The sequence below is a fragment of the Leptonotus elevatus genome, chromosome 20, assembly GCF_054856555.1.
Source record: "Leptonotus elevatus isolate MCC_2025b chromosome 20, RoL_Lele_1.0, whole genome shotgun sequence".
NCBI lineage: Eukaryota > Metazoa > Chordata > Actinopteri > Syngnathiformes > Syngnathidae > Leptonotus > Leptonotus elevatus.
Window position 1 is genome coordinate 7,915,453 of NC_141258.1, and position 14,976 is coordinate 7,930,428.

General features: G+C 43.7%; 1 protein-coding gene across 3 annotated transcripts in view; it reads right to left on the minus strand.

Moving 5' to 3' along the window:
• LOC147156862 (calcium/calmodulin-dependent protein kinase type II subunit gamma-like) overlaps window positions 1–14,976 on the minus strand; it is a 36,611-nt gene that overhangs the window by 2,896 nt on the left and 18,739 nt on the right. Inside the window, exons 8-22 of one of the 3 annotated variants that reach the window (XM_086065155.1) lie at window positions 14,742–14,825; window positions 14,327–14,421; window positions 13,576–13,698; window positions 13,346–13,429; window positions 12,511–12,553; window positions 11,777–11,839; window positions 7,628–7,668; window positions 6,991–7,074; window positions 5,920–5,964; window positions 5,801–5,846; window positions 5,548–5,628; window positions 2,646–2,789; window positions 1,344–1,419; window positions 1,159–1,253; window positions 782–1,018 (exon numbers count right to left, since the gene is read on the minus strand). In XM_086065155.1, the coding sequence (XP_085921281.1) occupies window positions 786–1,018; window positions 1,159–1,253; window positions 1,344–1,419; window positions 2,646–2,789; window positions 5,548–5,628; window positions 5,801–5,846; window positions 5,920–5,964; window positions 6,991–7,074; window positions 7,628–7,668; window positions 11,777–11,839; window positions 12,511–12,553; window positions 13,346–13,429; window positions 13,576–13,698; window positions 14,327–14,421; window positions 14,742–14,825 (1,337 nt within the window). In that variant the 3' untranslated portion in view covers window positions 782–785. The remainder of the gene's footprint in view (window positions 1–781; window positions 1,019–1,158; window positions 1,254–1,343; window positions 1,420–2,645; window positions 2,790–5,547; window positions 5,629–5,800; window positions 5,847–5,919; window positions 5,965–6,990; window positions 7,075–7,627; window positions 7,669–11,776; window positions 11,840–12,510; window positions 12,554–13,345; window positions 13,430–13,575; window positions 13,699–14,326; window positions 14,422–14,741; window positions 14,826–14,976) is intronic. The other 2 variants (XM_086065156.1, XM_086065157.1) reach the window with 2 other exon arrangements.

A 14,976-nucleotide genomic window follows, 5' to 3' on the forward strand; every position in this document is an offset into this window, starting at 1 on the left:
TAAACACACCGTCAAGTACTGGCAAATGCAACAATGAGGGTTTCAAAATAAGGGTTAGGGTTTTAAACCATTAAGTATGGTTGATGATTAGGGTAAGGCTTTTAATTCAGCTTAGAGACACAATCAAGATTTAGGGTTTCAAACAAGCATTTCAAGACACAGTTGGGGTTTCCAACAAGAAATCGTTTCAAATTAAGGTTTTAAAGTTTGGTTTCAAACCAGCACTATGGCTGCAAATGAAAGTTGGGGTTTCAAACAAAGTGTTCAAAATACGGTATCAAGCCTGGGTTAGGATTAACAATAAAAGTTAGGGTTTCAAATTAAGTGCGCAAGGTATGGTTTCAAAGTAGGGTTTCAATTCAGATTTAACATTTTATACAAGGATTAGGGTTACAAATAAGCCAAGGTTAGCGTCTCGAAGTAGGTTGTAGCCCTGGTAGGCTTTCAAAGTAGGGTTTAAAGTCAGACTTAATATTTCAAAATAGGATTAGGGTTAAAATTAGGGTTTCAAGTCAAAGTTAGGATTTCAAAGTTTGTGTTAAATTAAGGTTTCTAGACTGCTCTTGTTTTAAATCAGTACCGGTGTTTCAAAACAAAGGTTAAAGTTTTAAGTTAGAGTTTGCCATTTGTGGGGGGGATTTGACAAAATCATTTATACACATGCAGGTCTTAAAGGACATCTAAACCCAAACTTTTAATTTTTTTTATTTGACATCTTTTGTTTAGTTCCCTTTTAAGAACAGCAAGGCCAAGTGCAGTTAAGGTGCGCGCCGCGTCGTACCTGATTACTGTAGTGGCGCGGCAGGCGCTCCCGAGCAGTGGAAGTGAACGTTGAGCCACTTGCCGTCGCGGCGGTGCCACACGCGGGTCTCCTCCGATTGGCTGGAGCGCGGGCGGCCGCCCGAGTCCACGAACTGCGTGAGGCGGATGTAGGCGATGCACGCCGCTTCCTCGCCGATCAGGTGCACGTGCGGGTTGAGCAGGGTGGTGTGCACCGGCTTGTTGTTCTTGCTCAGCACTGTGCCCATGCAGACAGACGGGAATCAAACACACGGCTTTCAAACCAGGATTAGGGTTTTAAAGTAGGGTTTCAAGGGTACAGTTTCACATAAGGGTTTTTGAGCCGGTGTGTATTCGCAGATATGCGTGTGCCCTCACAGTTTTCAAAGTAGAACTTATGAAAGTCCATGCCCTCCACCAGGTTGCCCAGTGCCTCGGGTTCGAAGGAAGTGAGTCCGGGATCGCAAATCCTCCTGCGCGGGGAACGTCCAGGAACAATTCAAAGAGGAGTGAGAATCAAGAAATGGTAAGAAGTAAAGCTTCCTCGACATGCGGTCACTCACGTGTAGGCGTCAAAGTCGCCGTTGTTGATGGCTTCGATCAGCTGCTCGGTGATCTTGATGATCTCCTGCTTGCGAGCTGAGGCAGAGGTGGGGGGGGGGAGGGGGGGACACAGACCGGGTCACAAATGCTAACAATATTGCTACTCGTCTCACGAATCTCTCTCTCTCTGCAATGTCCCGCCTGTGTATTAACCATCAGCAGGCCTCTAGCTGAGCAACGCTGACAGGGGGCGCCACCGTGCATCACAATTAGACGCCAGCAAGGGCTACAGGAATTTGTTGGAGGATGGACAAAAGTATTTGGACACTCCTCATCAATTATTGAATTAATCAATCTAAAGTTGGGCAAGAAGGCTCGTCCCACAAACAAACTGTTTTTTTTTCTTTTCAGACAATGCTAAGCGTCAAACTTCATAGGACCAGTTCTGGGAAAAGCTTTGAAGGACTCCAAGCCTGGGTTATAGGGTTTCAAAGGTTTCGCGACAGGGTAGGGGTTTCAAAAATACCTTAAAAAAAAGGTTTAAAGCTTGAGTTAGCATTTCAAACAAGGGTTGGGGTTTCAAGTAGGTGTTCGGTTTCAAATTGCGGTTTCAAGCCTGGAATAAGGTTTGATGTTAGGGTTTCAAATAAGGCTTTCAAGCCATGGTTAGGATTTCAAAGTACGGTTTAAGGCCTTGGATAGGTTTTGAAGTAAGGTTTCAAGTTAGGGTTTCAAAGTGTGGTTTAAAAGTTTCTAAAAAGGGATGTGGTTTCAAAGTAGGGTTTCAAGCAACATTTAGGGTTTTTAATCAAAATAGCCCTTCAATTAAAAGTCTGAATCGAGGGTTAAAGTTTGAAGTTAGGATTTCAAATTAGGCTTTCAAGCTGGCTTAGTTAGCATTTTAAAATATGGTGTCACACCTGAGTTAAGGCCTTTTCACACTGCACTTGTTTTTCTTGGCGTTCTCCACAGGGCAGGGCTTGCCCATATTTGGAAGTAGTTGCTAAAGTCTAACGGGAAGTAGCATGGATGCTTTTCCCGCTGGTTGGTCTACTGCTGTTAGAAATCACTCTACCAACCCTTTTTCTATTGGATGGATGATTCAAACCTGGTTAAGTATTTGAAGTTGGGGTTTCTAACCAAGGTTATGGTCTCAAATTTGGCTTTCAAGCCAGGGTTAGGGTTTCAAAGTATGGTTTTGCCTCTACTGCCGTAAAAACTCTTAGTTATTTCAAACAATGCAGTGGCCAGCAGGGGGTGGAGTTAGCAGTGGCAGGCAGGCAGACAGGAAGTTGGTCAGTTAGTGTCTGTTATGCTCTTACTCTGCTTAACGTTGCTATTAGCAGCGGCAGAGTTGTTGCCCCCTACTGGAGCGGTGGTGGTGGTGGCGGCGGGCGCGCAGGACAGTTCAGAGTCGCTGTTGCCCGTGCTGTTCCAAGCCATGCGCTTTACATCATGCGGTGGTACTGAAACAAACAATGGATGGTCAACATCCACACATGCACGGAAGGACGGACACCGACGAGAGGTTGTGGAAAACCTCAAATGATCATCTCATGCAATTTAAAGCAAACCAAAGATTGGTTAGAAACAAGCAGGTGCACAGGACAATCTTTTGTTCTTTCTATTTTCAATTGACAATTAAAAATTAGGTTATGATTTTTAATTTGATTATGAAGTCAATTTTTCATTTTTACATTAGGTAAAAAAAAAACCACTAAATCATTTGCCAATTGAAAGAACAAATGATGATGCAGATTCGGGGGGCAAAATGGCAGCTGGTAGCAGGATGAGTGCGGCTCCGATTATGACGTTGTGCAAGTCATGTAACTGCTGGCCCTGCGCACTCTGCTCTTAATGCTTGTGACGACTAAACTGTGTCCTCTGTGGAGAAAGGACACAAGGCAACGCTGGCATTGCCCGTGGATTGTGCAGGTGTTTCTGACAAGTGGGGGGGGGGGGGGATTAGACGGGAGCTCTTAGAATACAATAGAGGTACGTTACAAGATAAAAGCTACATCCTAAAATAATACTACAGCATAGACAGGCAGTCCAGTGCATGCTAATGCAGCAGGTGGCGCTATAAACCACAAGTGTAAAGCCATAAAGTATAGCCAAGGGGAAACTCGAGAGTAGTCACTGTCAATTTTTTCAAATTGACCTGTGTGGTTATGAGGCTGAAACGGTGGTTAGCAAGTCTGCCTCACAGTCTGAAGTTCTGTGTTTGAATGTCAACTCAACTCCACAGACTCTAAATCGCCACCAGGTGTGAATGTGAATGGTTGTTTGTCTATATGTTTCGTGCTATTGGATGACGACCAGTCCCTAGTGTACCCCACCTGTCGCCAAAGTCAACTTTGATAGGCTGAACACAGGTTTTAGACGACGGATGGCAGTTATGAGTGAGATATGAAGTCCGCCTAGCAACAAGCGACCAGACAAACAATAGCATCATGTACCTAAAAATGTCTTTAAAATAAATTTAAATTTAAAAATACAAATATATAAGTAAGCACACATTAACAGAGTAGCAGAGAAAGTGATGGAAAAAGTGGGTGTGAAAAGGTTCCCGGGCACGTGGGTGCAAGGGGAGCGAGGACGCCGTCCAGCTGGAGCTGTCACATTAGGAACAAGAGGGGGAAAATGCAGTGACCACACAACACACACGCATACTCAAAACACACACTTCAGGGTTCCCAAAGTGGCCCTAATGGCTCACTTGCTTTGTGTTCGCAGTGTACGCTACAGCTGAGAGTACTCAGTAGTCTAGAGAGGCTCAACACAAGTTAGGGTCTTAACGTTGTGTTTTTTTTCTCCATATAGTTTTCAGGCAGCCACAGTTGGTCAAGATGACATTTGATGACACGATTTGGGAACACACTGACACCGCCGGAGCGCATCGGGCCTCGGCTGGAAGATCCAATTATTGTATTCCATGCAGAGAAGTAGAAGCAACACATGCCAGTTAAAGAGTTATTCAAGTCAATCTGCACAGTTTGGCTTGATCGCATCCAAATTATTGAGTAAACCACCAAATTGAATTGGGTGAGGAATTTTAACATCAGTCCTTGTCAACCAAAGTGTAGATTGATTGTCAGCCTTGTCAGGTTTACGCAACTGCCACATTTATTTTGTACTGTCTCAAATCTTACAACTCTTCGTGATGACGACGGAATCATGCAAGCTGAGACGAAACAAATTGATCACAGGGTTCATATATACTATTTACCCTAAATCAAGCTCCCCTTTTCCAGCTTTTTATGACACCGAAATGACATAAGCAGGAAAAATATACATTATTTTACCGTATCAAGTTAAGACTGGTTTTACACTGCATGGTTCAAGTGACAATTTCGAATTATTATTTTTTGCTCTCAAGTTGTGCAATTTGGCTAAGATAATATATCATGTATCTGTCAATGTGAGTGCAGCCTAAATGTACAAATAGGTGCTATATACACGCCCATGTCTGTGCTAATAGCAGCAATAAAGAAAGAACACCTGCTTAAATGCAAACTACACCAAAACCATAGACCGTTACATATGGTGTAAATACACAACATTAGAAATGAGACACGAGTCAACGCCGGCCAACTAAATGCTATGTAACGTTGAATAAATTAATACTTGTATTATTTATGTTTTACTGTTTACTTCTGTGCTGTTGCTGCCCAGTTTTAATAGTTGTGTATTTATTTAGCTCGTTATTTATGTGCAATTTGGGCATCTATGAATGTGGTTTGTTTATGTGTTCCGTCTGTGAACACAAGACCAAGAAAAAGATTTGAATTGGGCAATTGGACCTGCAGTGTAAATCCAAACTAAAGAGACAGTTTTATGTTTAAAACAAACACAAACAGAACACACGGCAAGGTTTATGTTTTACTTTATATTGCCACACGGCATACGAAGCAGCACCAGTACTTAAAAGCACCCTTTAAGTACCCTGACAAGTCTAGTTTTTAAGCAGCTGCAGGAACCCTGTGATCAATTAATTTTATTTCCTATGCATTAACATGTATAGAAACGGCAAAAACAGTGGGAACCCGCGGCTTGGTGGGTGAGAGAGTGAATGTGCAAGACATCACTGCTGGTGACCAGAGGAAGCTCAGGTGAGAGTTTGCGGGAGGAAGTGAGGGTGGTCGGGGTGGGAGGTTTAGAGGTTTAAGGGGGGCTTGCTTGTTAGCTCCACCGCAAAGCTTCCTTGTTTTAAAGCAAACTTACTGGCAGGTGAGCTTTGAGGTGAGGGCAGAAGTGGGGGCATCTCCTCGGTGGCGCTGTTCTGACTCAGCGCTGAACTGTCCGCTAGAACACACACACACGTGCGTACGTACGCACAATGGAGCCAGACGTACAACATGTACAAACACACCGTCAACAATGCGTCTCCGCAGACCTGCAGCCCAAGTAACCACGCCTCGCTGGATGGGAGAGCAAATCAAAACGGTCCAAAGCAAATCGGGTGTACTTTGCCTACCTTTCATTTCTTCCTCATCATTGGTGGCGTTGCTCTCCGTTGACCCCTGCAGCAACAACAACAAAAAGGTACAGGTATTACAACAACTGCTCACAGGTGAGGAGCGGCTGTGTTCTCACCTTGACGCCATCGGGAGGGTTGTGCACCACCGTGCTTTGAGATTCCTGCCACACACACACACACACACACACACAAGTCAGTCATACATCCACCAAGCTGTTCAGTCAGGTTACTGAGAGGAGGAAGACTAGTCAAGTACAGAAATAGGGAAGGTGAAGTTAGCAGATTGTAGTTAAGGGTTTATCAAGTAGAATACAAAACTGATCAGGCTAACAATGTAAAACAAAATTAGCAGTCATGGCGAGTTGAACCCAGATCTTGGGGATCATGCTCCTTTGACATCAAAACGAGGTGGACATGTGCATCCTGACATTGAAATGTCATCAGTGTCCCATAATGGAAAGAAGGTAAGGGGTCAAAAATGCTCTTCTTCTGGTTGGGTTGATAAATATTTCAACAGGAAATCCAAGGAGGAGCTAGAGCCATACTGATTTAAAAAAAAAAAAGAAGAGAGACATAGGGACAAAAATAGCTTTTGTTCTCCTTCGTTGGTAAAGCTCTATAGTGGACAGCCAGGCTGACGTGCAAGAGGTTTCAGGTTGGACACAAATGCTAACCAACCGGATCTCAAGTGTGCCTCAGATCGGATGCATATGCTCACCAACTCCTTTCTAATTTTTTGTCCTTTTTTCCCCCCACCCCCGAGTGCTTGCTGGTGGAGCTCCACGGCAAACGCCCAGGCCTACTCGGAACGTTGCCCGCCCGACAGCCACACGTGCTAACAAAGGCCCTTTCCAGCTTTTGGTGCTTCCCTTTCTTGTTGGTCACCACCCAAAATTAAAGATACACTTTAATTCACCATAAGCATTGGTACACTTGACTTTTGTATAACAGACTCACAAAGAAAAAAGTTGTGGGGCCTAAAACTTTATTTTGAATTCAGGAAGCACATGTGCACCTCATTGGGGAGTCTATGGAGGATGAGTGCAACACTTTCTGAATGACGGATAAACAAGGACGACAATCAGTCACGAACACAATGACGATGGTGTTACAAACGACTACTAGGGCATTGGGGGGCGGGTGTTAAAATGCGGGGACCAACAACACTGCGGCGGGGCCTACTGTACCATCTGGGCGTTGGTTGCCATGTTGCTGTCTTTCAGGGCATTGATGGCGCTCACTATACTGTTCTTACTGTTGTTGGTGGAAGGCTGGGACAAGAACGCAAACACTCAGAGTGAACACACACACAGATTAGAATCATACGCCTTTTAGGAAGTGGGGCTAATGTTAGTCAAGGCTTGCAAGCTATTGAGAGCTAACGGCAAATGAGAGGGTGAGTGCCACAGAATGGCCTTTAGATCATCCTTTTTACTGCCTCAATAACTCTCTATGGCTCTACCACTTAACTGCACAGAGACCCCAGGGGCAGGAGGAGGAGGAGGAAGAGAGGTAGGCAGGATGAGGCAATGATGCTTAATAGCGGCCAAAGATGGATTTCGCGGAAAAGAGAGCAGTGAACAAGGTACAAAGAAAAAAAGATTTGAATCTTTAAGGGAGAATGGACTGATTGTTACATCGAGGGGGTGGAACAAAAGAAATCATGTCTCGGGACATGAAGGATTTCTCAAAAGAGTCCACTTAAAACGAGTGGACGCGAGCTAAAAAGAGGAACATGAACAATCAACTCAATGGGAATAATTCAAAGGAAAAAAGGGGGTGCAAGGGGGAGGGCGTTGCATCACGGTGATGAGACAACCTTACCTTAGCAGAGTCGGATTTCTTGTTGAGTAAACTTTTGCATGCTGTGAAAAGAAGGAGAAAAAGGGGGAAAAGAGGAGGATAGAAAGGGAGAGAAATGGGCAGAAAATTGAGTTCCACATTTGGTGATGATTTGAACGGTCGACTCTTTCGGGGGGAAAAGTGCAAAGGCGGCAAACGTAAAAAGTACAAAACATGTCGTCTCTGTATTTTTTTCTTTTCGCTGTTCAGTTGGCTAACCTCTGCTAAACCCATTCCCATCATAATCCATTCTTTGTCACTTGGGGATACGAGAAGAAACCTGAGCGCAAAGTAAACTTCCTGAATCCATTTCCTGTCTGGAAGGAAGGACCCCAGCACAACTAAGAGGAGAGCCGTGAGCTGGCTTAATGTATATTCATTGATTTCTCTTAAAGGGCCCTGGTCACCTTTCAAATCGACACAATCTTATGACACGCAAAAACAATCTTGTGTTTCTTACCTTCCAGGAGGAAAAAGTTCGAAGTGGGGGAGGGAGGGGATCGGACACAGGAGAACAAAGATAAGGGGCACAGAGTCGAAAGGCGGCAAGGAAAAAAAAAGTGTCAAGTCATGCTTTTATAATCTTAGCTGCTGCTACACACGGCTTTCATTTCTCGTTATCTGAACCTTGTCATGCAGCAACCACAGAAACATTCCTGATAACCAGCATCGCGTCCTACTTCAGCCATGTTCATACGCTCACTAAAATCACCCCTTCACCCTCGCCACACTTTGTGGAGATGAGCCACAGAAAAGAAGGCGGCGGCGGAGGGTGGAAGGGATGCGTTTAGAGAGCGGCAGAGACGGCGCCTCTCCTGAGAACATTCGATAAAATACATGGAACCTCTAAACGTCAAATGTCCCAGAAGTAGCAAAGATATATACCGGGCGTACACTAAAATAATGATGCTCTCATCTTAATTCAGTCCTAAGTGAACTCGGTGTAAAATTTAATCTAGAGGAACACAATCGTCCTATTTTCTATGGTATGAATGGCAACAGGTGGATACGCGGGTTTATCTGACTTATGGTTGGGCATCTAGTACAAAAACATTTAATTGTTTTGCCTGTCATTATACGCAACTGGCAAAGAATAGATGATCACAGATACATTTTTAGTAGTGAATTAATAATTTTCAGCCTAATAAAGTGATTTTGCTCTAAAGGAACTCGCCTCCCAATCACTCATCACATTTACGAACATTAAAACGACGCCTTGTGAAAAACATTGTTAATAGCTTTCATAAAGGTGATATTTTGAAACAGATAAATCCCTTTTCCATTATTCATTTGAATAATCACTTGAATCAATCAGAAGTTGCCAGCGTCTTGAACTGATTGCGTTTGAGCTTAGAGGTTCCACTGTACTTATAACCACGCATGCGAGAGGCAGCAAGGCAAAACACTTCTGCGTGGAACACAATAAACACTCGCGTGGCATTGAGGCTTATATCAATAATAATCACGGCAACATGATGCTCAAGCTGTCGCACCCTGCGCCGCAGTCTGCAAATAAGGGTGCAAGGAAGCAGTTACAGTCTCAGTGATATTGCAGTGAGGAGTGATACCATCCGTGGGGAAGGAAATGCAATAGCTTATGTCACACTTGATATTGAGGAAGAGGAGAAGAAAAAAAAAAACAACAACTTACAAAGCAGGAAACTTGGTCCGGGGAGCCCGCAAACCTTTCAAGGGCTCCAGAGCTGACAATCAAACCTTCACAAGCACCCGCTGGAATCTCAGCGCACCAATCAGACATTCCCAAAGCAACACCTGCCTCCCTTTTCACATGTAATCCGCCTTCATATGCACTCTGATTCACACGCAGTGTAGAGCAAAGAAGACTCCTGTGTGGCAGAGAACGGTGACGGAGAACCCGCTGTGCTCTACACTGCCCTGCCCTCAAACCTAATGGAGCCACCAACGGAATCGCCGACCTTCAGCGTACATTCCCACCCGGCGGGATGAGAGCCATCTGATTTTAGTACTTGCCAATTCAAGAGAATCTATGCCATTGCGTATTCCATGTTGGAGTGCAGTAGGGCTGAACGATGCTGTATAATAAAATACTATTTTTAAATTTTACTACCAAACTAAAATCCGTGCAGCTGCTGATTTTAACCACTTAAAGGGGAAGTAATTTCCCCCCCAAAATTATGGGCAATAGTATGTTCTGTGCAGCCCCACTAGTCTAAATATGGTATTCTATTCTATTAGTGGAATATGAGTTAAGCAGCAAAATCCAGCAGTTTTGATCAATATCAGAAGGCGGCCATTTTGCCACTTGCTGTCTAGTGAAAATGACATCACAGTTGATCAGGTCAACCAATCCCAGCTCACTTCGGAGAACAGGTCCGCTGTGATTGGTCGTTGCCTGAGCTCAGAGCAACTGTGATGTCATCTTCAGTCGACAGCAAGTGGCAAAATGGCCGCCCCCCGAGATGGACAAAAACAGCTGTGAATGTGAGTTATGCTGCATAACTCACATTCCACAAATGTAATATTATGTAATCAGAATGTCATGTTTAGACAAATGAGGTCACATATGACATATTATTGACAAGAAACGTTTAAGGTTTACTTCCCGTGTAACTACTACTGCACCATTCTGCTGGATTCTTACACATACAAAAAACATCTAATAAAATCACTACCTACTTGTCACTGCACTAACTTTTATATTGAAATGCTCTTCTTTAGTCATACGGCAACACAACAGTGACAAAAGTACTACTCTATGGAGACTCGGAAAAAAAATGCAACATTCATAGACCACAATGGCATAAAAGACAGGAATGAATCACAACTTTTATCATTCAGCCCTAGATCGAAGCATTCCTTCATGGAGGCATGTGTGTAAGTACTAAAACAGATCACAAGAGAGTGAGGGGAGATGAGAGAATCATCCGGAAGCCCATCTTCCGTCTCACATCTAAAATCTCTCTTCCCCTCCCCCTTTCTCACCATCCGCATCTTAACCCTCCCCAGCAGACCCAGGTGCGACGATGGCAGCACGCCAACCCAGCTCTTGCCGGCCCCCTGCAGTGTCAGTTCCCCGCCCCCAGGATACATCGCCCCTCCTCATCCCCTGCCGCCCCTGAGCCGTCCTCGCAAGCGTGCGCTCAGAGGGCGTCTGGGGGTCAGCCGGAGGTCGGAATGGAGCTTGTCAAATATGGCGACATGGCTCGTTTTGGGAGATGGAATGAGTGTGACGGAATTGGTGGTGGTGGTGGTGGGCAAGGAAGGAGCAAGGGGTGAGGAGGCCGAGACAGAGGTGAGGTGAGGTGTTAATGTGAAAAAAATTGCTTTGGAGGTGAACTATATAGAATTGAATGTGATTTTGTTATATTAAATCAAGTTGGACAAGCACTTGCTTGTGGACAGGATATCTGCATGTGTAAGAAAGTCACTTTTAATGGCCTCCCACTCATTAAATATGACATTCGGAGCAGGGCCATATGGGCTGAATCATAATACAATACATAGGTACATATCTCAATAAATTATGTTGTAGAAAAGTTTGTTTCAGTACATTTAAGCTGTTGCAGTCCATTATTGAATTCAGCTAGTCACAGAAAAACTAATTTTTACATTTTTGTGCTAGCTATTAGGAAAGCAGCACATAATGAAATGAAAATCTGTTGAAGTGTGGTACAATCGGTTTAAACTATTGAAATAGGAAATTTATACACATCTTATAAAGATTCATTAAACATGGAAAAATACTTCTCAGAAGGTAGCTTTTTTTGTATTATGGGTTTTCAAATTGTAAAATTTTTTTTTTTAATCCTTAATGTTTCACTGTGAATTTATACCGAGTGATACCAAGTTTCACTTATTTAATCAAACCACGAAAATAAATTGTTTCACACCGATATCCTCATTTATTGAGATGCACCTGTACATATGCAAATCAATTTTTTCTATACATTACATGGGATCTGTGGACACCCTGTGTAGATGAGCTCAATGTGTGCCCATGCAGATGTGTGGTCATGAAGATGCTGATGGAGGGTGAAGCTGCATGCATAAGCCACCTTTCTCCCATGAACCAAAAAAAAAAAAGTTGTGCGTGTGTCTGTGTGAGTGAGTGTAGAGAGGAAGTGGATGGGCGTGTCTTCTGGGACGTACCTTCCTGAGCCAGTGAGGCAGTGGAGGAGGCGGCAGCAGCAGAGTTGGTATGCTGCCGGCCCACTATTGGACGAGAAATGCTACAGTTGGGAGGGGCTATGCAAATTGCACTTTTGGACCGCGGGGGGGCCTAGGAAGCCACGGGGGCGCGCGGATTCAAGCCCAACTATATCGCCAAAGCGTAATACAGGTGGACTGAAAGCGACGACAAAAAAGATTGCACCCCCGTGGGTTCCTAGGCCTGAGGTCGAAATTGTTACCCATGGAATAAACAAAATACAACTGAATAGAAAACTGGGAACAAGGCCCAAAAACAAGTCACTCTCAGCAGCAAGCTCAGAAAAAAATCCTAATCTTGTTTTTAAACGGTACTACACTTGCCCCAATGTATACATAAAAAACTAGTCTAGACTATCTTGCAAACATGCAAATGCTCCACGGGCAGCAGAAAAGAGGGACACACGCACTCTCTCACTCTCACACAGACAGAAACATAAAGGGAGAAACATATTAGCAAGGACAAAGACAAGTGATGTCCACATACAGTCAATAACACAATGTCAGATACAATTGTTTAAATTGCTCCTACTTGTTTGTGCACTAGTGTTATTTAAAGGTGTATGTGTGTGTGGTAAGGAGGGAGGGAGGGGAGGTGCAGAGGATTCCAACTCTATCCAACTCTCCTTGCTCTGCATGTGCTGCGTGGGGGAGCGGAGGTCGAAGGGCACACCCACCTGAGAAGTTTCTGGACACCAGCATGGTGGTGAGGATGGCTCCCTGCAGGAGGAAAAAAAAGATGAGGAGGAGGAAGAGGAGGGCATAGAAGCAAAGGAGGGCAAAAATTAAAGCAAGTGATTCTTCTGTTTTCTAACTCTGTGTTCTGTTTCTAAATGTGACTTTCAATAGCTCGGGACATCTATTTTCTATCCCTTATGTGATAAAAGGGAATAACATGGCTTTGTGTGAAATGCTTTTAGACGCACAGGAGTTGTTCAAAGCTGCTTCGGTGGTGTAAGAACGTCAAATTGGGAACTTTGTAAATTAAAAACAAAACTCAGCTCAAAATGCATGGCGATATGACATAAAAGTGAGGTACGATTGGGTTTGTAGCAGGGATGCAAAAACATCTCATTAAAAAAAATGGACAGATGGGACGTCATTCAGAGAATAGGTGAAAAAAGTTAAAAGGTGTCATTTAATTTCTCAGATTATCTATATCTCATTTTAATGAGCAACTGCATCCCTGCCGCACCAGCACAAGCATGATTATTCTTTCGCTTTGGTCAGGTATTTTCTACAAATGATTCACATTGGAGCACCAACAATGGTTAGGCTATTGTATCCGAGTAAAAATATATATTTTATGCAGGCAACGTATTGAAGTAGTTAATGTGAAATTTGCCAGAAATACAAATCATGACAAAGTACAGATATGAGAATATTATACATCAGCACAGTAACAAAGTATTTGTACTCTGTTACACTACTTGTGGGCCATGCTTTGCCCACACATGATCTAAAACCTTCAAAAAGAACACAAAATATAGTAATTGGAGCTTCACTCTGTACCTTGAGTTTTCGACGAGCGTTGAACTTGCGCAGACACTCGACAGTCTCCTGTCTGTGCATCATGGATGCCACTGTGGAGCGGTGCTGCAGGGTAAGGGAAAGTAAAAGAAATTTCACACATTTACACATCCAACAAGGCTGTTAAAAACGTCTTAATATAGCAAGACGTGGGTTGTGTTCCCATTCAGACTTTTTTTTTTTTTTTTTTTTTTTTTTTTTTTGTTACTTACGCAGACCCACGGGTGCTTGAGAGCCTGCTCGGCAGTGATTCTCTTGGCCGGGTTGATGGTCAACATCTGGTTGATCAGGTTCTTGGCCTCGGGGGTCACTGTGTCCCACTCAGGGGAGGGGAACTAAAAAGAAGGACATGTGGTCACTCATGGCTGGTGGGATATGTTTCAGACCCACCAGCAATAGGTGAAAATCTGACTGTAGAAACAAATAGATCTAAACTTTGTGATTTACTGTATAAAGTTTATACTAATGTATTTAAATGTATTTGAACACGAAAAAAACTGCAAACATAACAACGTATGCAAAATATTGTACGTATAGTCGTGTACAAGCATGTGCCTTTAAGAGGCGGGGCCTGGTGAGGTGGTGCATATCTGTGCATCTGTGCGTGAGTGGACTACAGTGGCTCTCCTTTCCAACATGTGAGGGCATTAAAATTCAAACCACTCAAAAAATATTAGCGCTTAAAAAACAACACGATATATGCCACGGGTGCAAATTGTGAACCGCCATGCAGCGAGGTTACACTGTATGGTAATGCTTCTGTTTTGAGGGATGTATTTATTTATTTTTTTACCCACACATACCCGCAATGCGTCGGAGAGGCTGATTGGATCAATAGCATTGGGCCAACTCGCAATTGGACACCATCAAACATTCAAAAACTGCTTAGCAAAGGCCTGCACTGCACCCATGCAAGGCCTCCCCCATTACACGCACACACATACAATACACACAGACACTTACGTCGTAGGCCCCAGCTTTGATCTGCTGATAGAGCTTGTGCTGATCCTCATCCCAGAATGGAGGATATCCAACTAACAATATATAGAGAATAACACCTGAACAGAAAACATACAGAAAAGCTCTGTTATATGCAACACATTCATTTCATTAACACCTGATCAATAAGCCCCTGAAAGAGTAGCGTGATAAATAATAGTCATTTACTCCAAAATCTATTGTGGTAACTAAAAGTGACAATTCCCTCATGAATTGTGGGCGGTAAAAGGGAATGAGATTGAGTGGTGAAATTCTATACAAATGCTAGCATAGGTTTGACTAGTGATGCTATCATTCTGTCCCGATTAGATTCAATCGAGCAATCAAACCATCTTGTCACTGCAAAATTAAACGCTATTACTCATGGAGGACGACTCACCACAAGCCCATATGTCCACGGGCTTGCCGTAGGGGTCTTTCCGAAGGACTTCCGGGGACAGATAACCAGGCGTGCCCGCAAAGCCTGCCCGACAGGAAAATAAAAAAGTACACAATTAACTCATTCACCGCCCAATCTTTTTATTTATTGCTCATGAAGGCTATTTTACTGTGCTTATGTGAAGGGGGTTGGGGTGTGGAGCGGGCGGGAAGGGGGCGTTCAGACCCCGCTGACC